The 22,503-nt window shown below is 43.7% G+C and overlaps 2 protein-coding genes across 4 annotated transcripts in view; one reads left to right on the top strand and one right to left on the bottom strand.

The window, feature by feature from the left end:
* The window catches only part of lrrk2 (leucine-rich repeat kinase 2), a 44,577-nt gene extending 28,500 nt beyond the window's left edge, over positions 1–16,077 (top strand). For both annotated transcript variants that reach the window (XM_069163030.1, XM_069163032.1), the window contains 23 exons: positions 416–543; positions 1,553–1,771; positions 1,852–2,053; positions 3,152–3,240; positions 3,544–3,731; positions 3,810–3,964; positions 4,041–4,187; positions 4,374–4,565; positions 4,672–4,818; positions 4,957–5,069; positions 5,262–5,452; positions 6,101–6,261; positions 6,465–6,635; positions 7,626–7,726; positions 7,926–8,135; positions 9,542–9,735; positions 11,548–11,620; positions 12,015–12,205; positions 12,374–12,526; positions 12,660–12,886; positions 13,533–13,601; positions 13,706–13,838; positions 15,062–16,077. In XM_069163030.1, coding sequence (XP_069019131.1) covers positions 416–543; positions 1,553–1,771; positions 1,852–2,053; positions 3,152–3,240; positions 3,544–3,731; positions 3,810–3,964; positions 4,041–4,187; positions 4,374–4,565; positions 4,672–4,818; positions 4,957–5,069; positions 5,262–5,452; positions 6,101–6,261; positions 6,465–6,635; positions 7,626–7,726; positions 7,926–8,135; positions 9,542–9,735; positions 11,548–11,620; positions 12,015–12,205; positions 12,374–12,526; positions 12,660–12,886; positions 13,533–13,601; positions 13,706–13,830 — 3,446 coding nt within the window. In that variant the 3' untranslated portion in view covers positions 13,831–13,838; positions 15,062–16,077. The remainder of the gene's footprint in view (positions 1–415; positions 544–1,552; positions 1,772–1,851; positions 2,054–3,151; positions 3,241–3,543; positions 3,732–3,809; positions 3,965–4,040; positions 4,188–4,373; positions 4,566–4,671; positions 4,819–4,956; positions 5,070–5,261; positions 5,453–6,100; positions 6,262–6,464; positions 6,636–7,625; positions 7,727–7,925; positions 8,136–9,541; positions 9,736–11,547; positions 11,621–12,014; positions 12,206–12,373; positions 12,527–12,659; positions 12,887–13,532; positions 13,602–13,705; positions 13,839–15,061) is intronic.
* Positions 16,078–16,334: 257 nt separating this feature from the next.
* The window catches only part of slc6a15 (solute carrier family 6 member 15), a 20,398-nt gene continuing 14,229 nt past the window's right edge, over positions 16,335–22,503 (bottom strand). For both annotated transcript variants that reach the window (XM_069163033.1, XM_069163034.1), the window contains exons 7-12: positions 21,890–22,131; positions 21,278–21,476; positions 20,103–20,295; positions 19,043–19,202; positions 18,644–18,806; positions 16,335–17,578 (exon numbers count right to left, since the gene is read on the bottom strand). In XM_069163033.1, coding sequence (XP_069019134.1) covers positions 17,204–17,578; positions 18,644–18,806; positions 19,043–19,202; positions 20,103–20,295; positions 21,278–21,476; positions 21,890–22,131 — 1,332 coding nt within the window. In that variant the 3' untranslated portion in view covers positions 16,335–17,203. The remainder of the gene's footprint in view (positions 17,579–18,643; positions 18,807–19,042; positions 19,203–20,102; positions 20,296–21,277; positions 21,477–21,889; positions 22,132–22,503) is intronic.

Here is a 22,503-nt window from a genome sequence, read left to right as displayed (position 1 = left end):
CACCTCGTCAATCAGCTCATACTGATTCATATTTTTCATGTAAGATTCTTTTGAAAAAGTGACCTTAATAAATAGATTTGAATCCAACTTATAAAATAGTGGATTCAAACAGTGTCATCAGAACAGCTGGATGAATATCTCCACTGCATTTAAAAAAAAAAAAAAGTTACAACACATCGACTTGTCAGCTGTTATAAAAGTCATGTTTATTACCATGTCTAAATGTTGACCTCATTTCTTCACCGACCACATGATCACGGAGAATCTTAGTGAGCCTCGTCTAAAGGGATTTACTGCTGCATGCTGTTAGATAACCATGAAAACACAGCATTTTTTTTTAAGATGAGTGCTATTATATTATATATTTCAGATATATTGGATATCCTATGACTCGTAATGCTTCTATATTCCACAGGTGGAGAAGAGCTGAGCGGTTCTCACCCTCACTTCCTGACATCCAGAGCTCTCTACCTGGTGGTGTACAACCTCAGCAAAGGAGCCAGTCAGGTGGACGCTCTCAAACCGTGGCTCTTCAACATCAAGGTGAGGCACCAACCACACTTTAACCTGAATATGAGTTAGTCAAACTTCACTGAAGCATCATTTTAACATCGAACACCAGACACTATGATGTAATACTTTTCAAACCAGTGTTTCAAGAAACAAATAGCACAATATGTTATTTATAATAAAAGAAGAATAGAAGTCTGGGTGTTTATATGGGACTATATATGTGAAACATGTCCGACAATACTGCCTTATTTACTGTTAAAAGCACAGCAAATGTAACCATCCAACAAAGTAATTTAGTTTAAAGTAAATTTTGTTTTGATTGTTTTTATCCCCCCCAAAAAAATCTATAATTTAGTTGATATTTATCTGGTAAACTGATTAATTGATAAATTGGTCTGAATCACCATCATACAGTAGAGGCGTCGACTGCTTCATTTGTAAATCAGTTTTTTTGGTAAAATGCTCAAAGAACTTTCACATCACTGGAAGACCTTTTGTAAAGTGGATAAAAGTTTTTTTGTTGTTGGTTTCTTTTAATTAAAATGTTTATTTGGAACAGAACTAAAACATTATCTTGAAAAACATGTTTACATACTCTTAACAAGGGGAAAAAGAATAAAGTAAACCAACTTAAAAGTACACATTGTAAATAATACATACAAAAAATATGAACATTGAACAGAGGAGTGGCTGAAAGAAGCATTTTGGAATACGTAAAATCTAAATGAGGATGCAGAATCAATCCAAGATTTGAAATGGCTTTCAAACTTTTCTTGTTCAAGTCCTAGAACAAAAGTTAGTTTCTGCATCACAAAACTGTCATGGATCACATAAATCCAGTCCTCAACTGTGGGACTTTCTGCTCTCATCCATTTTCTCCTGAGAGATTTCTTATGGATAAAAGTTTTCATGATTAAGAAAAAAATTTAAGTTTTGGGGCTCATTTTGAAAGAAGAATTGTTGGTACCAATAGTTCATTGTGGTGCCGACTGAGCTGGGCTATAGAAAATGAAATGCATGTGTATGTGTGTTCCTTCAGGCAGTGGCTCCGCTGTCTCCAGTCATTCTGGTGGGAACCCACACAGATGTGAGTGAGGAGCAGCAGCTGCAGGCCTGCCTGAGTAAAATCAGAGCGGAGCTGCTGAACCATCAGGGCTTCCCCACCATCCGGGATTATCACATGGTTTCTGTCTGCGAGGACTCGGACACCGTGGCCAAACTCCGCAAGGCCATCGCCCGGGAGGTCACCAACTTCAAGGTAGGAGGACGCCAGCAGGTGATGAGGTGTTTCAGTTCTTCTCCTGGCTTCACCTCGCCGCCCCCTGTCCCCCGTCACAGATCCAGGGCCAGCCGGTGATGGGTCAGCTGGTGCCGGACAGCTACGTGGAGCTGGAGCGCCGGGTTCTGGCAGAGAGGACCAGAGTTCCCCCGGAGTTCCCCGTCCTCAGGCACCACGAGCTGCTGCAGCTCATCCAGGAGAGTCAGCTGCAGCTTGACGAGGCCGAGCTGCCTCACGCCATCCACTTCCTTAGCGAAGTTGGTCAGTCGCTCGTTGGTCACTGCTGCTAGTTTTTACATGAAAAAGCCTCCAAAAAATATTTTAGTTAATGTTTGGCTTTGAAAAAGACGAATGTAGGTTTATTTTAAAGTATCCTAATTCATAAATATCAACCTCAGCACTCACAGTACCATCATGATAAAATCTGGTACAGCCTCGATTCTCTTTGAGTCACAGCCTCGTAATCCAGTCTTTTAAAAAAGATAAATAACTTTATTAACAATAACTCCTCATTTCCAACCAGAAAGTCTCTGCTCCTGTTTTCATCTCCAAATAAAACTCTGTTCACCGGAGGAACAGGAACAAGAGGAGAAACAGGAAGAGAAATGTGTTCTTCACATTAAAATGATGTGATTAAATGTTTGTGATCAGAGGAAGTGATTCCATATTACTGGATGTTAAATGAGTTTTCTCCACACGTCCAGTTGTCAGAGACGTCTCTTTGTTTGTTTCATCCAGCAGGTCTATGTGTTGAATGAACATGAATTAAACAGCATCTAAAGCTCTTATTTTGACAGCTGATGTAGTCCTTGTTTCTATATTCCAGTCACAGACGGTCTGATCTGGAAACATACGCAGCTTATAGGACCTTTTAGGACCTTTTAGGAACTTTTAGGACCTTTTAGGAGCTTTTATCTCCACGGTTCTCTAAGTTCAATAAATACATAAAAAAGATGAGAACTAAAATATTTCTGTGATGTGCAGCAGGATTATGATCACAGGAAGTGGTGACAGATTTATTCCTTTATCAGGTAGTGATTAAAAAAATATATTATTTTTCTTTCTCGACTTTCCCCAATTTTATGCAAAAAAAAACTAACTTAATACTCCACAAATTGCATCACAATTTTGGAGAAAATCCACCATAAAATCAAACATTTTGATCAAAACAATCACCGACATCTCAGAGGGACTGAGTTCTGCAGCGTCGGATGTTGCAGACAGAAAACTGGTTGACTGATTTCTTATTGTATAAATTTCAGTTTGTTAAGATATTGGTGGGAGGATAAATAGTTTTCAATTTATATATCCAGTGATATTGGATCCATGGAGCAACACTTTATTTGTAATGTTTTACAGGAGTTCTGCTGCACTTTGATGATCCTGCACTCCAGCTTCAGGAGCTCTACTTCATCAACCCTCAGTGGTTGTGCAACATCCTCTCCCAGGTAGGACGCCATTGGTCGATTTTTCTAATTAAAATCTGTGTAGCATCATAAACCTGCTCCAGCTGTACATAATGTTTTGACCTGGTCTTCTCAGATCCAGGAAAGATCAAGATGTTCTGATTCCTCTTAAAGTATTTTTCATAACTTTTCACAACTTTTCATAACATCTTTTTTAGAATGACAAGTTTACATCTTTATCAAAACTAGGTTATTCTTGCCGAGATCCAAAGGCCTGATTTTGTCACCAGACCGGTCGGTTAGTTTCAGGTCCACAGACGCATGTCTCCTCTGTCCTCTGTGCAGAAGCTGACGTTGAAGAGCTGTGGCTTCCGGGAGCATCCTAAAGGAGTCGTTCAGCGCTCGGTGGTGGAAAAGTTTCTGTTTGAGACCAAATGTTTCCCAAAAAGCCACCTGACGCAGTTCTTCAAGCTGCTGGAGAAGTTTCAGATCGCGCTTCCCTTCGGCGACGAACAGCTGCTGATACCCAGCAGGTATCGTGTCTTTGTTCAGAAAGACAGAACAAGAACACCAACAACTGTCAGTCTAACCTGTCATCCAATCATCCACAGTTTGTCCAAGCACAGGCCGGTGATAGAGCTGCCTCACTGCGAGAACTCGGAGGTGATCGTGCGTCTGTACGAGATGCCCTACTTCCCCATGGATTACTGGTCTCGGCAGATCAGCCGCCTGCTAGAGTTCTCCTCCTACCTGCTCTGTGGAAGAGGTGAACTGAGCGCACACTCAATGCTACTGCTACAGATCTAAAGAAGGAAGATGAATAAAGTCTTTCTCCTGTCCAGAAAAAACGGTCCGACCCAACCGGATCTACTGGAGGAGAGGCATCTACCTGAACTGGTCTCCGGAGGCGTACTGTCTGGTGGAGGCCGCCTCGGTGGAGCACAACCCCTCCAGCTTTGTCAGGATAACCGTTCCCTCTTCATGTAAAGGTGCTGCAGTTTATTCAGATATCTAGAAATGATCTTTAGACTCGGAAGAATTAAAGAAAATTGAGAAACTAGATGCCAGAACAAATGTAGTTTGGTTCTAACAGAGTATGTAAACCTAAAGGACCGTATTCAGGTTTTGCTTTCTTTTTTTTAACCTGACCCACCATCTCCCTTCTCTTCCCCCAGGCCGCGTGCTGCTGGGTCAGGTGGTGGATCACATCGACTCCCTGCTGGAGGAGTGGTTCCCCGGCCTGCTCAACACCGACATGCACGGCAGCGGAGAGGCTCTGCTGAAGAAGTGGGCTCTGTTCAGCTTTGAGGACGGCCAGGAGTGGAGCAAGATCCTGCTGGAAGACCTCTTCACCTACTTCGACAACGGTACGTTCTGCAGATCACAGCAGAAGATCAATGCCTGTACTGAGACATGAATCCTTTTTTTATTCCATGAAAATGATAATATCAGTAATTAAAGTATTGATTCCAGATTTTCTGCTGGTGAACCTGGAGAATCCGCGCTGCACACTTCCCATCTCTCAGATTGCCCCCGACTTGGTGCTCAGTGACCAGCCTGCAGGAACAATACTGGACAGTGAAGAGCTGGATATAGATCTGTCTAAAGAAAACCGTCTGGGTACGTAGTTTTTTTTATCAGATACCACATTATTAGAACAAACAGTTTAATGGTTTACTTTTCGGATCAAGTTTTTTTTTTGGAATCCTTTCATATTGTTAAATGAAATGCAAAAATAAATACATATTTTGTTTACAGGGGACGGTGGCTTTGGAACTGTGTATCGAGGTGTCTATAAAAATGAAGAAGTAGCTGTAAAAATATTCAACAAGCATGCGTCTGAGCTTTACATCTACAGACTCCTCAGACAGGTAAATGTGCCTCAGAAACTCTCCGCTCCCTCATGCAGATGTTTTTATTCTCCTCACGGCTCAACCACATATTTAACAGGATGACAACTTCTGAAATATTGTAGATTATTTTAACCTGTGAAACTGTCCCGACTCTGCTCTTCAGTGCATCTTTCCTTCACCTCCTCACATATCTCCCTGGCTGTGTTCCAGGAACTGGCCGTGTTGGGTCGTCTGCGTCACCCCAGCCTGGTGGGCCTGCTGGCGGCCGGCTCAGCTCCTCAGGTCCTGGTGATGGAGCTGGCTCTGCGAGGGTCCCTGGATTCCCTTTTCCAACATGAGAACGGCAGCCTCAACCAGAAGCTGCAGCACAGGATCGCCCTGCAGGTGGCAGACGGACTCAGGTAGAAAGTTTAGTCATCCCATTCTGCTTTTATTCACGTTTTATTTACAGCTTTCCAACTTTTTTGGAAACAGGGTTGTAGTTTTGAACACAGACTGTATATAAAAGAGTTCGTAGCTTCAGGTCTGTAAAATGGTTCTGATCCAGAAGTGTCTTCAGCTGCAATACCAGCGAGTGCCACTAGAGGTCGGCTCCAAAAAGCCTCCGGCTCCATAGACTCCCATTCAACTTCTCTCATCAAATCCAAAGTGAATAAAATGTGTCCATCAGTTATCTCGGTGTTGTTAGCTAAAGTCACTCCTTCTTCTTAGTTTTCTGGAGGTCCATCTGAAAATAATCCCTCATTCATTAGAAAAGAAGATTCAAGAAGACCTGTTTTTGGGGGCGTGTATGTTTGATTGACAGGCCTGTGGTGCAGTCAGGTTACAGCTATCGGTGGGCGGGACGTAGTATCGTCAGGTTTCCGATCAGATCGGTCAGATCCACCGCTAAAAAAAATCAAGCAGGAATTCCCTAACACAAATTAAGGTCCGTGTTCATCTTTCCTGATGAAGCTGATTTTTCTGTTCAAGATGGACAGACATGATGGGTAAAATGAAGGACTTTGAAAACTAATCCCACTGTGTCGTTGGTGGATGTGTGGAATCAGGTACCTTCACTCGGCCATGATCATCTATCGGGACCTGAAGCCCCACAACGTCCTGCTGTTCAACCTGAAGACCGACTCGGAGATCATTGCCAAGATCACGGACTTTGGCATCGCTCAGTACTGCTGCAGCATGGGAGTGAGGAGCTCCGAGGGCACACCAGGTCAGACGCCTGCTGATGAGTCGTTAAACATGTTTAACAGTAGCTCGACGTAATTCTCTGAAGTTACCCTTACAAATCAGATTTCTCAGTGAAAGTCGTGTATTTTTTTCCATTAGATCTGGCAGTTTTATGAAACATTAATAAAAGTGTGGTGTAACACTTTCGATAACGCTGCTCTATATTGATTTCTGTGTATCTGGCAGGTTTCCGAGCACCAGAGGTCGCCCGCGGTAACGTCATCTACAACCAGCAGGCCGACGTGTTCTCGTTCGGCCTGCTGCTCTACGACCTCCTGACCTGCGGCGAGCGCATTTCCGACGGCATGAAGTTCCCCAGCGAGTTTGATGAAGTTGCTGTGCAGGGAAAACTGCCAGGTAATAATTCAAGAGTTCACCGGGAGACACCGACGATGTCTTTCTGTCCGACGGAGGACTGATGCTGCTGTTAATGTTCTGTGCTGATGCTCATAATGTTTTCAGAGATGATTAAGGTCACATTTTTTAAATTGTTTGTGTTATAGTTGGTATTCATTAACTTGATGCTGGATTAAATCATCAGGCATCATTCAAAGCCAAATTATAGTAATATGAGAACAAAACAACCATCAGTGATGTCATCAACCATCAGTGATGTCATCGTTGGTTTGTGAACGTTATGAATCTTCCAGTTCAGATTCTGTCCGTCACCATCTTTACTAGTTCAGAGCGGTTGGAGCAGGAAGTGACCATATTTGAACAGAGTTTGGGATCGGACCGATCTAATTGGAAATGTGATTATACTACGTCCCGCCCACCGATAGCTGTAACCTGACTGCACCACAGGCCTGTCAATCAAACAGACACGTCCCCAAAAACAGGTCTTCTTGAATCTTCTTTTCTAATGAATGAGGGATTATTTTCAGATGGACCTCCAGAAAACTAATAAGAAGGAGTGACTTTAGCTAACAACACCGAGATAACTGATGGACACATTTTATTCACTTTGGATTTGATGAGAGAAGTTGAATGGGAGTCTATGGAGCCGGAGGCTTTTTGGAGCCGACCTCTAGTGGTACTTGGTGGTATTGCAGCTGAAGACACTTCTGCATCGGCCTGATTTTGCAGAGCCGGAAGCTACGAACACTTACATACAGTCTGTGGGACAAAACCACATCAAGTTTTTACAACATTAAACAGCTGTCTCCATGATTGTCCTGACACTGTGTCATTGTGTCTAAAATGTTGTTGTCAGAGTCGTCCTCTTGAATCCGGGATTGTGCTTTTATTGTATCTCTTATTTTACTTTTATGTGCTTTTTTCATATATTTATTAATAGATAATTAAGTTAAAGAGAATTTTCTGAACTGTCCATTGCTTTGTGCACAGATCCAGTGAAACACTACGGCTGCTCACCTTGGCCCGGCTTTCAGGCGCTGATGAAGGACTGCCTGAGGGAGAGCCCACAGGATCGACCCACATCCGCTCAGGTCAGGACCTGAACACTAACCGATGCTGCTGATGCTCTCATTTATTCTGAGAAAGGTCAAGTAGTTCACAGAGGACAGAGTAGTGGAGAGATGAGCTGGGGCAAAGCGTCCCGCAGTGGTGGTAACACACAGACACGATGTAACAGACCAGAATGCAGCTTTAAAGAGAGCGTGTTTTATGAGTTATTTTTGTGTGCAGGTGTTTGATCGGCTGAACGCAGGTGAGATGTTGTGTCTAATGAGGGAGCTGGTGGTCCCGCGGGTGTTCAACGCTGAGTGCTTCACGCTGAGCTCCGGCAGCAGTGATGTGTCGTCCAGTCACACTGCCTGGCTCGGTGGCGGCAGCAGCACCAAGAGGCTGGGCTCCATCACAGCTGTGGACCTGGACACCAACACGTCCACCACGCAGGTACTGACATATTGTTTAACCTCAGGACTCGATATCTGCTCATTTTCATGTTTGCTTCGATTTTTTTGTTCAATGACGAATGGAATAAGACTCCGGTGTCATGTCAAGGTGGCAGCAGGTTTAACTCGTTAGCCCAGACATCCATCTCCCCAGCTGGAAAAAACCTTGTCTGGGAAAACCTCCACTGGAAAATCTCCTCTGGACAACCCTCCACTCAAAAAACCCTCATCTGGGAACATCTCCACTGAAAAACCTCCACTGGAAATCCTCCAGCTGAAAAACCTCCACTGGAAAACCTCCACTGGGAAAACCTTCAAAAACCTCCTCTGGACAACCCTCCACTCAAAAAAACCTCCTCTGGACAACCCTCCACTCAAAAAAACCTCATTTGGGAAAAACTCCACTGGAAAACCTCCTCTGGAAAAACCTCCAGCTGAAAAACCTCCACTGGGAAAATCTCCTCTGGACAACCCTCCACTCAAAAAAACCTCATCTGAGAAAACCTCCACTGGAAAAACCTCCTCTGGGAAAACCTCCACTGGGAAAACCCTCACTAGAAAACCTCTCGGGACAACCCTCCACTCAAAAAAACCTCATCTGAGAAAACCTCCACTGGAAAAACCTCCTCTGGAAAAACCTCCACTGGGAAAACCCTCACTAGAAAACCTCTCGGGACAACCCTCCACTCAAAAAAACCTCATCTGGGAAAATCTCCCCCTGAAAAACCTCCAGCTGAAAAACATCCACTGGCAAACCTCCTCTGGACAACCCTCCTCTCAAAAAACCTTCACTGGAAAAACTTCCCCTGGAAACCCTCCTCTCAAAAAACCTCCCCTGGAAACCCTCCACTCAAAAAAACCTCATCTGGGAAAACCTCCTGTGGAAAAGCCTCCCGTGGATAACCTCCCCTGAAAAACCTCCACTGGAAAACCTACCCTGGGAAAACCTCCCCTGGGAAAACCTCCTCTGGAAAACCTCCCCTGGGAAAACCTCCTCTGGAAAACCTACCCTGGGAAAACCTCCCCTGGGAAAACCTCCTCTGGAAAACCTACCCTGGGAAAACCTCCCCTGGGAAAACCTCCTCTGGAAAACCTCCTCTGGAAAACCTCCCCTGGGAAAACCTCCTCTGGAAAACCTCCTCTGGAAAAACCTTCACTGGAAAACCTCCACTGGGAAAACCTTCACTGGAAAACCTCCACTGGGAAAACCTCCACCGGAAAAACCACCTCTGGAAAAATCTCCACTGGGAAAACACATGCTCAGTCAAACACAGTAGTGCAGTATCTAGGAAAGAGAGACAAAATGCCCAGGCACCAGAGGGATACGAGATACTCCAGTGGCATCGGATTGTAGAATATTATTATAACGAGCACACCTAACAGTTCGCCTTCTCTCCTTTCAAACAGGAAGTCGACACCAGTCCCGTCCTGGGCCTGGTGACGGTTCAAATCCCAAACGAGGCCTGTGATTGGCTGGTGGCGGGCACCCAGTCCGGCTCCTTGGTGGTCATCAGCACGCGGGACACGTGGACCTGGCACCATCTGCAGAGCGTCACCGACTCCGTCACCTCGCTGTACTTCCATGTGCACCCTCATCGCACGTAAGCATGTGTGAAACAAACTGCTGCCTGATCACTGATGACAGATCACTGATGACAGATCACTGATGACTGATGACTGATGACAGATCACTGATGACTGATCACTGATGACTGATCACTGATGACTGATGACTGATGACAGATCACTGATGACAGATCACTGATGACTGATGACTGATGACAGATCACTGATGACTGATCACTGATCACTGATGACTGATGACTGATCACTGATGACTGATGACTGATGACAGATCACTGATGACAGATCACTGATCACTGATGACAGATGACTGATCACTGATGACAGATCACTGATCACTGATGACGGATCACTGATCACTGATGACAGATGACAGATCACTGATGACAGATCACTGATGACAGATCACTGATGACAGATGACAGATCACTGATGACAGATCACTGATCACTGATGACAGATCACTGATGACAGATGACAGATCACTGATGACAGATCACTGATGACAGATCACAGATGACAGATGACAGATCACTGATGACAGATCACTGATGACAGATCACAGATGACAGATGACAGATCACTGATGACAGATCACTGATCACTGATGACAGATCACTGATGACAGATCACTGATGACAGATCACAGATGACAGATGACAGATCACTGATGACAGATCACTGATCACTGATGACAGATCACTGATGACAGATCACTGATCACTGATGACAGATGACAGATCACTGATGACAGATCACTGATCACTGATGACAGATGACAGATCACTGATGACAGATCACTGATGACTGATGACTGATGACAGATCACTGATGACTGATCACTGATCACTGATGACTGATGACAGATCACTGATGACTGATGACAGATCACTGATGACAGATCACTGATCACTGATGACAGATGACAGATCACTGATGACAGATCACTGATCACTGATGACAGATGACAGATCACTGATGACAGATCACTGATGACTGATGACTGATGACAGATCACTGATGACTGATGACAGATCACTGATGACAGATCACTGATCACTGATGACAGATGACAGATCACTGATGACAGATCACTGATCACTGATGACAGATGACAGATCACTGATGACAGATCACTGATGACAGATGACAGATCACTGATGACAGATCACTGATGACAGATCACTGATGACAGATCACTGATCAAAAGGAGCTTACGTCTATTCCTCCTATTTTTTGTAAATACATAGTAATGTAATTTTGATACATCATTTTTACCTATTTGAATTTCTTATGTAAGTACAATGTGTTAAATGATTATTTATGTGAGGGAACATCCAGAAAGTCAGATTAAAATGTGACTGTTATATATGCAGTGAATAGTGTATATTATAGTGCGTATATTATAGTGCGTATATTATAGTGCGTATATTATAGTGCGTATATTATAGTGCGTATATTATAGTGCGTATATTATAGTGCGTATATTATAGTGCGTATATTATAGTGCGTATATTATAGTGCGTATATTATAGTGCGTATATTATAGTGCGTATATTATAGTGCGTATATTATAGTGCGTATATTATAGTGTGTATATTATAGTGCGTATATTATAGTGTGTATATTATAGTGTGTATATTATAGTGCGTATATTATAGTGTGTATATTATAGTGCGTATATTATAGTGCGTATATTATAGTGTGTATATTATAGTGCGTATATTATAGTGCGTATATTATAGTGCGTATATTATAGTGTGTATATTATAGTGCGTATATTATAGTGTGTAACAGGACGGTTTTGCTTCTTCCTGATTCCTTTTCAGCCAAAGAAAGAATTATTTGCTGGTTGGAACAGCAGATGGAATCCTCAGTGTTTATGAGGACTCTGTTCTCAAGGTAAATAAACACGGATAAATATAACAATAAATAATCAAGGTGTTTCATTTATTTTGTATACGTAACTTGCTTGCGTGTGTTTATTTATGCATTGGTTTTTATTATTTAAAAAAATTTCAGAAGATTATTTTCTTTTTATTCCATCTGTATTTGTAATTTTTCTTTCTGTGTACTTATCTCTTCCTACCTGTATTCTTAAACTTAAATTTCCCCTCTGCAGGATTAATAAAGTCGTATCTCTTAAATACATAAGTAATAAATATAGGAGCCACGGTGTTTGTTCTCAGAGAAGCATTTTGCTTCTTTTGTCTTCTTTTTTTTATATTCTGATAATGCGTTCAGATGATTTCTGCAGTTTTTGGACCTCACGTTGGTTTCGTTCTGCTCCTCCCAGCAGGAGAACGGCCAGCCGGTGAAAACTGTGACCGTGGGCACCGTCAACACGCCCGTCATGTGTCTGGGTCAGTCGGGGCACTCGCTGGACAGCCGGTCGGTGTGGGCCGGCTGCGGGACCAAGATCCTGTCCTTCGCCGTCGACTACGACGTCGTCAAGACCGTCGACACGAGGCCGAGCCTCGTCTCCCAGTGAGTCGGAGTCACGTGGAAATACGAGGCGGCGAAGAAGATTTAGTTCACATGCAGGTTAGAGAGGAGAAGGTTGTTGGACGCAGCTGAAAAAGGTCTTGTGTGTGTGTGTGTGTGTGTGTGTGTGTGTGTGTGTGTGTGTGTGTGTGTGTGTGTGTGTGTGTCCAGGCAGCAGCGGTCCCAGGGCAGTGAGGCGTGTGTGTCCCGGATGGTTGTGGATAAATACGTGTACCTGAGTAAAGCCGGGACGCCGACCGTGGAGGTTTGGGACAAGAGGAGCGAGAGGATGGTGGACTGCATCAACTGTGCTCAGATTATCAGGTCTCACACACACACACACACACACACACACACACACACACACACACACACACACACACACACACACACACGTATTGTCTTTTTTTTTTGGCATGTTTCATACGCAGTGTGTTAACATGTCCTCTCCCTGCAGACACGACTCCGGCCGCAGAGGCCGGCAGGGCGGCGGGGCGGAGCTGCCCTCCGAGGCGTCGCCCTCCTGGGCCACGGTGAAGGCCCTGCTGGTGCAGAGCGCTGCAGCTCTCTGGATCGGCACTAGGGGGGGCCACCTGCTGCTGCTGGAGCTCTCCAAGCACCAGACGCTGCAGGTCATGGGACCGCACTGCGACTCGGTCCGCTGCATCGCCTCTGCACTCATACGTGGGTCCTCACATGTTACTCAGTGTTACTTTGATCTGGTCCTCAGGTCTTCATGCATCTTGTGGATGTAGTGTTGTTATGACAACACCAACAGAAAACCTCCTTCTTACACCACAGGCTGACCTCATACACTCAGGGATGTCACCATGTTGCCCACGTATCAATATTACAAAGGAAAAAAGATTTAGTTGAGCTTCCACTTCAGATTAGAGCTTCATACTGGATGTTGAGATCTGTGCTGTCTAATGCAACCGACTGTTACACATCACCTGTTGATGTTTAATGTGAAACGCTGACAGTCACAGGACATTAAGAGATGTGAGTGGTGTTTCCTGGACACTCTCACTGATCTGCTTCGTATTCGTTACGGTACAACTTTTCTTTTTGGTCTAAAAATCTGAAATAGCAAATATGTGCTGTTGTTCCTCTGGTTATATACTGAAGTGTTCCAGCTCAGAGTTGTGAGTGGATGAAAACAAAAAGCTTTTAAACAGCTGGTTTCTGTTTTGTTTTGGATTCATGGTGTTTTTGTGCTGAAGCGACTCAGCATGCCGCTCACAGTTTGCTCTCTCTTTGTATTAGTTTGTGTACTAACCTTTAACTACGAACTCTCTTATTAACGTTTCTATTTCTATCTCATGAACAGAAACACTAAACTGGAAGAACGTGGTGCTGGCTTTGGGCCGCAGACTCCCACAGGACAAGAGTCACGATGGTGAGTGTGACGGTTCGTTGTTTGTGACACACTTGTATAAAAACAGTCGCGTGACTTTTTCTTCTGGACCGGTCTGAAGTGTGTGTTTGTGTGCCGGCTCTCAGATGAGGAGTCCGTGCTGATGGTGTGGAACAGCACGCTGCCGATGGAGGTCAAAGACCTGAAGAAGCACTGCGCCAAGAGAGAGCAGATCGCAGCCAGGATGAGAGAGCAGCTCCACCAGCTCTGAGTCCGCCGGTCCGTATGTTCAATCTCTTCACCGCAACGCACATCTGCTCATTTTGCTCTTTTTATAGCAACGCTGCAAATAACTTGTTAAAGGTCATTGTTTTAAAGTGGTAGGACAATAGTGAGCTGCATTTCATTGTGTAATTGTATGTGAAAACCCTTTTTCTTAAATACATGACATCACACACTCCTGTGCACCAATCAGGATTTTGAAATAAAGTGATCAGAATCAAATCAGGTCAAATCACAGCACACTGATCTGATGGACTGTAACAGATTCTTAAAGTCCCCTCACTTCTTGAGCTACTGTTATTAGGTGTTATTATCTCTTCAGATATTATTGTCATTATTAGTATTTTGGATATATTTTTCTAAAACAAAACACGTGAGCACAAAAATGACATAAACAGCAAAATATGGTTATTGACGTGATGCAAAGACAAACGAGAGCACGGAGAGAGAAAAGAAGAGGAGCAGGAAGGGAAATATATAAATATATATATATATATATATATATATATAAATATATGATAGCTAAGCTTTGATTAGCCTGCTAATTTACATGCAAGCAGAATTTTAAATGCTTTTCAGCAACTATTTAGGTTCCTTTAAATATATAGCATAACATGCATTACACTGTATGAGGGTTTTATGTTTGTGTCTTTGCCGAAACTATTAAAGTACAACATTTAACTTGGAGAGGCAGGAATGCAGAACTATGAAGTATGAAGTATTTTAGTGACTTTTAGTGGTTAAAGTCAACTAAACTTCAACTATACACATGATGTATATTCACACACTCACACTCATATGCACAAAAACATATATATATATATTCATTTATGTATACTATAATATACAAATGAATGTTGTATATTACAATATTAATAATCATAGTTACACATTTTCACGTGTGTGTGTGTGTGTGTGCGTGTGTGTGTGTGTGTGTGTGTGTTTTTAGACAGCAGTGTCTATACGTGTGGATATAAATGGTATCAATAAGAATATAGGTTTTTTTGGTTTGTATTTAAATATAAAAACCAGACCAAATACAAACTACACGACTGTACCTTTGTTCCAAATAAAAAAATGAAGTGATGCATATTTGCATTCAATGTTACATTACAAGTAGAAATAGATGTGGTTGTCGTAGTAACAGCAGCACTGTAAACATGCTACCTGTTTGTGTGAGTGACACGGAGATCATCATATATGTTCATTTGTACCGTCAGAGCAGAGAAAGAGACACTACTGCAGGCATCACCATGGCAACCACACTGAAGGAGCCCTCGACCACTTCAGCTCTCTTCAGTTTCCTTCAGCTTCACCCACGTTTCAGATGAAACACACCGAAGGACTCCACCTGTCGCCTGCCGTCTCATTTCCCGTCTCTGCTCTCGAGTTCACTCCTTTCATGTCTCCGCTCTGACAGCCGCTCAGGAGAAGCTGATTATCAGCCAGCAAAACAACACACAGGCCACTCTGTTTATTATGAGCACGTATCTGATGTTAGTGAAGCCGTGTGGTGAGATGGTCTCATCATGTTGTCATTTTACAAGACAAGATGAAGTTCTTTAAACTGTTTTACAAACATACAACGAGTTTGTAAGTGGAACACAGTTAATTGCATCATTTTGATTTTTAAGTTTCTTTCCAGAGTGAAAAGGAATCAACGCGTCGCTGTGACACGCTGACGGGACAGTTTCAGAAACGTTTCAGTTCCCTGATGACAGAAACCCACGGCAACCAATCAACATGTTTTATTTTATTTTGTTGACAATGAACACTAAATATATCCTGAACCATGTTTCACTGCATGAAGACAATCTCAGTTTAATTTTTGACAAGAGACATTTTTCTAAAAGGGACAAAGACGTTTGATTTGTGTTGTTGTTGTTGTTATTGTTGTTGTTATTGTTATCAGGGCTGAGAGGAAGGTCAGATGTTCAAATCCACTACGTCCTGCTCAGGATAAATACACATTTGTTTACTTGGATTATGAAGACAAACAGAAACTGGGGAAAAAAAAAGCCAAAAGAAAAAAAGTGTTGATTATTTATTTCCATGAGTATTTGTGTTTGTTTGTTTGTTTACCAGTGAGCTTGATCACTCCACACCAGTAAACAGGATGAAGGACTTCTCATAATGCTGCCTGCTCTCTACATGTTTCCATGTCCTGTTTTCTAAAGTCGCCATTTGTCGTCATGTCAAACGGAACAAGTCAGTAAAAACTATTTTATGTACCGAGGCTCTTTGTTTGTTTGTTTGTTTATGTTGTTTATGTTTACCAAACAAACGATAGCAGAGGAAGAAGTGTAAACGTTTAAGTGATTTTCTTTACAAAGTTTTGTTTCCAGTTTTATTTCTAAAAATGAATATTGTACATTTGATGTCTAATTTTAGAGTAATGTTGGCGTACATCTTATTTAACCTGAAATACAGTCTGAGAAGAACTGTCAATCAAAGAGACAAAAATCTGCTCCAATGAAAACATCAGTCTGAGGGTTTGGACCATATTTGATCTTTAATTTGGGGAAAAAGACATTTGCATTTGAAGCCATTTCATGGAAAAAATTATTTACATTATTTACTCAATCCTTACCAACACTGACAGCACATTAGTAAAAAACAAAGAGACGAGAGTTAAAGGATTTGAAGTACGTCTGAACCTTAAAAACACTGCAATCTGATATCCAAACTATTCAGATAAATATATTTATAATATTTATATTATATTTACAGAATACTTTAAATATACAACGTCCGTGGTGTATTCTATAAACAAATATAAATTACTTAGGCACACTTTTGTCTCAGACAATCACGGGGGTGTTTTTCTTTTAAAGGCCATTCTCAGTTTGACCTGAACGTTTTCCAGGAAAATGATCTCGCGTCATGTCTCCTTTCAGAGCGGCTTCACTGCTACAGACTGAATCTCAGTGCTTGTTGTTGGCCAGAGGTCAGGGGTCATGATGTGCACACACACACACACACACACACACACACACACCTCCTGACTCCCTGACCTGCTCCTCTGCAGACTCTTGTTCCAGTAGGTCCACCTTATTGCTTACACCTATTCTCTCCTGCAGGATCTCCAAGGATGGAGGAGGGGGGGTGGGGGGGGGGACACAGCCAAGCAAACGGGTGAAGGATCACACAAGGATTTCATACCCAAACCTTTTTTTCTTTTTAAGGTAGACAGTCATATAAGGTTCAGAGACGACAAAGAAGAGAGCAGACTATATCTACAGAGAATATACAGAACAGGTGAAAAATACACTGAAGATACGGCCGACTAAACGCACGCGGAGGGTGGAGGGTGGAGGCGGCCAGCCGGAGAGGGGGCGGGGGGGCTTACAACCACAGTCAGTCTATAAGTCCGACTCGGGCATATCCGGCATGTCGGCCATCAGGTAGCCGATCCCGTAGCGGCCGTTGGGCGCCGTGTCCGCCTCGCCGCCGCCGCTCTGCTTGCGGTAGATGCTGTTGCCGGGCATCGGCGAGGGCGCCTCGCTGGGAGACTTCCCCCGGATCAGGCTGGTGTCGTCGTCCTCTCCCGCCCGCGCGCTCTCCTTGATGATGCGGCCCTTCTTGTAGGACACGGTGGAGAGGCCGCTCGCGCTCTCGTCGATGATATTGAAGTAGCGCAGGCCGAAGACGACGGGCACCGGCATGATGGCCATCACCACCAGGGAGATGCACACCACGATGCCCCACGGAGGGAAGTTCAGCGTCTTCTCTGTGGCCTGGAGGAGACACAGGAAGTCGTGGTGAGTCACTTTTTTTATGACGTCAGCAGAAGTTTCAGGTGATGTGACCCACCCGAGCTCCTAAATACTACTTAATAAAAACATGGAGATACAAGACTGCTGAAAGTAATTATCTCATTTAAATAAATAGATGTTAAGTCTATTGCTAAATTAGTCTCATGAAAGCCCTTATTTGTAGTAATCACAGGGTGGATAAAAAAAGAGTTCGTAGCTTCAGGTCTGAAAAATGGTTTCGATGCAGAAGTGTCTTCAGCTGTAATACCACCGAGTGCCACTAGAGGTCGGCTCCATAGACTCCCATTCAACTTCTCATGGGGGCGTGTCTGTTTGATTGACAGGCCTGTGGTGCAGTCAGGTTACAGCTATCGGTGGGCGGGACGTAGTATCGTCAGGTTTCCGATCAGATCGGTCAGATCCACCGCTGGCTCCTCCCCCAGCTCGTCCAAATATGGTCACTTCCTGCTCCAAACCGCTCCGAACTAGCAAAGATGGTGACGGACAGAATCTGAACTGGAGGATTCATAAAGTTCACAAACCAACGATGACATCACTGATGGATGATGACATCACTGATGGTTGCTGGTTGATAAAAACTCGGAGATGTTCCTTGGACTGTTTTAACTGAGTTTCAGGTGTCTACCTGAAAGACTGGTGACCAATCACTGAGCTCCCTCAGGAGCTTCAATCAGCTGCAGGTGATCCTGATTATCTGCTCTGCTGAGCCGAGTCGTTTTAGCCTCACTGGACGCATTAAAGAGAACATGTGGAGGCATGTTGTCTGGTTTGGCCTTTGCTCCACATCATGAAGGTTTTAAAATAACCACCGAGGTGCTGCAGCGTCTGTGTGGTCGACCACATCCTGTTGATTGTCCTCCAGCTAAAGAACGTCTAAACATGTTTATCAGCAGAAACCTCCAAAAACTTTGAACTTTGAATCCTTTCATTTGCTTTCTACTCGTTCCAGGTTCAACCGAGTCGGAGGACTCCTCCCGTCCACTGATCCTCGGTCCCGGGAGAGCCGCGCCCCAGACGTGATCTCACCTCTTCCTGTATCCAGGCACTGTAGCTCGGCGGCGTCATGGACAGCTGGATGAAGCTGGCGCACAGCAGCACCAGCAGCAGGATGGGTGTGATGTACTTCCACATGTAGTAGTAGAAGCGGTACGGCGTGAAGCCCAGCATGTCCTTCAGGTCTTCAAAGAATCTGAGGAAAACAAAGCCGAGCAGCGGGAGGTGAGATCACATGTTTGTGGTCAAGAATTCACCATAGTTTCATTTTTCTGCTTTATAAACACGATGACTTCATATTTTACCTTTAAATCCTTAAAAAAAAACACCGACGAGTTCGAACTGCCAATAAGATGTCTGATTCAACAAGTGGGGAATTTAATGTACTTTTTTTTTAATGCCAATATGCAGATGATGACGTTGTGTACGTACTTGTCGATGCCGTAGACCCACGCGACCGCCACGTTCTCCAGGACGACCACGATGAGCAGAGGCAGCGTGGCCGAGTAGTCGTCGAACATGGCGACGAAGTAGTTCCCCGAGCGCTGAACGAACAGGAGGCCGATGGAGAAGGCCAACACGCAGCATCCCACTGAGAGGCAGAGGACGGACATACTTTCATATCTGATGTACGTACAGAGATAAAGTTGGTATATTGAAGTAGAGCGGGACGACTTCGTCCACCGAGCCGACAGGATCGCTCATCAAACCCGTTAACTTCTACAACTTCTCTCCAATCTTTCCCTTAAATTAGGCAATATTACACTCTGGGACGTCCTTTAACGTCGTTATTGTCACATCGTGGAGCCATTCGCTCTCAAAATATACAAACTTTGTGTTACTGCGATCTCCGTTTCCATGGCAACACACGGGGTATGACTAACAACTGTAAAACAATCAGTAGACTCTTATGTAACGTACGTAATGTTTACTACTCCAGGAAGTAGTCTGACCCTTAGCAACCACCTAGCAACAGAGAGGATTTCCAGTCTCCAACTGAATAAATACAGAACATAGAAACTTAACTACATTATACTGCATATTGTATGACATTAAATTACTGTGTGTGATGTCATGATGATTTGTTCCAAATGTACAGTTGACCAATCAGATCTCTGGGGCGGAGCTACTTGTTTAATATTCATCTCCTCCTCTCTGAGGGAACCGTTGGACTGCAGACTGCCTCAGTTTGTGTTGATGAATATCTGTGGAGTTCATGGACGCTCTGTTTCCTGCAGGAGTTGCTTCACAGTTCTTAGACATTCAACTGAACTCACCTCAACATGCAACACAACCAGGCTACATGTCGCAACCCTCGTTCACCCACATGGAGGATTTATTTTCACGTATTACATCATTTGTTGGGACATGCGTTACGGTCTCACCGTCCCTTTACACAACACAAATACCTCTGAACCGACAGCACGGACACAGAAAGGCTTCAGACGGTCTCCTCTGACCTGACTCGGGTTCAAGGTCGACGCCTCCTCACCTGTGAGGAACTCCTTGCGGACCTTGAAGGTGTCTATGAGTGGAGTGAGGATGCCCTCGATGGTGCCGAACATGCTGCCGAGGCCCAAGTTCACCAGCATGAGGAAGAACATGACGGACCAGAAGGGCGACGCCGGGAAGTGGGTCATCGCCTCTGTGAAGGCGATGAAGGCCAGGCCGGTTCCCTGGACCGCCTGTTAGTGAGGAGGAGGAGGAGGAGGAAGAGTTAACACAGCCAGAGACTCACCAGGTGAGCTTTTACCTGAGACAGACACCTTTTAGAAATATGATGAAGACTTAAATACTTCCATCTTTCCTTGACTTCTTTTATTGTGAAACAGCAACATGATATTACTGTAAAACTAAACATTTTAGATTTCCGTTTTTGTGTTAATCAAACAGCCGAGATGAAACACGTTCTTTAGGGAGATTCAGACGTGCTGCTAGATGGATTTTTATCCCCTTTGTTCCAAATTTCATACTATTTCTTTTAACTTTTAGTACGGACTGCAGCTACCCTTAAAAAGTATGTACTGTTGCATGTAGCATGTTTTACTACTTCATCATAAAAACAGCCGGTGGTTAAATGTGTTCAATGGCACCAGACTTATAAATAATGTGTCTTTTATGTTCCTGTTGGAGAGATGTGAGATCTACGATGTGGTGTGGAGGCGTTTCTTTCTCTCACGTGACGTTAAAGTGTGAACACTGAAACTTTCCTCAGTACACTAACAAATAGTGTAATAATAACACAGACTGGATATAAAAGAGTTCGTAGCTTCAGGTCTGTAAAATGGTTCTGATCCAGAAGTGTCTTCAGCTGCAATCCCAGCGAGTGCCACTAGAGGTCGGCTCCAAAAAGCCTCCGGCTCCATAGACTCCCATTCAACTTCTCTCATCAAATCCAAAGTGAATAAAATGTGTCCATCAGTTATCTCGGTGTTGTTAGCTAAAGTCACTCCTTCTTATTAGTTTTCTGGAGGTCCATCTGAAAATAATCCCTCATTCATTAGAAAAGAAGATTCAAGAAGACCTGTTTTTGGGGGCGTGTCTGTTTGATTGACAGGCCTGTGGTGCAGTCAGGTTACAGCTATCTATGTAAATAGTGCGTTACTATGGATACTGGAACGCAGGACTCTTTGAAATCAGCGACTCTATGGTGACTTTCTGTTTCACCTTATTGAGCTCGTCTTCGATGCTGCAGGACTCCAGGCCCAGTTTCTGGTACTCGTCCTCCTTCACTCCTCTGATGACCTCGATCATCTGATGGTAGTCCTCCACGCTCACCTGACCCACCTGACTCAGGTTGATGTGGTGGGGGATGAGGCTCGCTTCGACGCCGTTCCCCAACAACGCCACGATCTTGTTGGTGTTCCTGGAGAACATAAAGACGTTATAATGATCAAAAGAATAAAGTTTTGATCAGGAGGTTCAACAATAATCCTTCAGAAACAACATGAATTGTTTAAACCATATAATTATAGATAATTCAACTATTTTTTATCATTAATTCATCTCATCATTTTAGGTAGTGACTTTATTAATCCCCGAGGGGACATTTTTTCGCTACAGCAGCAGAAGACCATTTCACCATTTCTTTGATTGAACAGTCGCAAATTTCAAAACATAAAATTTACAGTAACGTAGAAAATCCCCGACATCACGTGAAGGTTTCATATTGACTTACAGCTGATTGTCCAGTTAAGGAATTTAGTTCCCAATTTGTTTTCCTCACAACGAAATGATGGATGAATCGACTGATTGCGGCGTGCGGCAGCTCGTACTCACAGAGCGACACATTTTCCGTTCATGATGTTGGCCTTGAAGCCGAGCACGGCGAACACCACCAGCGTGGCCAGCACGGAGGTGAAGAAGTTGATGAAGGACACCAACACGGCGTCGAAGTGGCAGTTGTTGTCGCGCTTGTTGTAGCTGGAGAAGGCGATGACGCCGCCGAAGCCGAGGCCGAGCGCGAAGAACACCTGCGTGGCCGCCTCGCGCCACACTTTGGCCTCCAGCATGATCTCCAGCTGACGAGCACACGCGTGTTTCAGAGCACGTTATTCAGAAGAACGTGAAGCATTCACAGAAATCAGGTAAACGTAGCACACGACCAAATAAAGATTCAAGTCTCTTATCTTCCTGTTTTATGTCATTTTAAACACAATAATTTGATCTTTTTTTGATTCTTATAAACTGCAGCCTGATAAAACATAAACATTCAGTAACGGTTGTAGATTACAGAAGTGTGTTTAAATCTGGGAGCAGTTTTCTTATGTTTACCGTACGATCTTTTTGTTTCATGTATTTCACTGAGTGAATCTCGTCTGCTTTCTGTGCTTCAACCAGCTGCAGCACAAAAACTGATGAACAGCTGAAAGTTCATTTTCATTTTGATCCGA

The sequence above is a fragment of the Embiotoca jacksoni genome, unplaced genomic scaffold (genome assembly GCF_022577435.1).
Source record: "Embiotoca jacksoni isolate LCO1_2020_lvr unplaced genomic scaffold, fEmbJac1.0.p SCAF_3, whole genome shotgun sequence".
Taxonomy (NCBI): domain Eukaryota; kingdom Metazoa; phylum Chordata; class Actinopteri; family Embiotocidae; genus Embiotoca; species Embiotoca jacksoni.
This window is presented reverse-complemented; position numbering and strand designations above follow the sequence as displayed.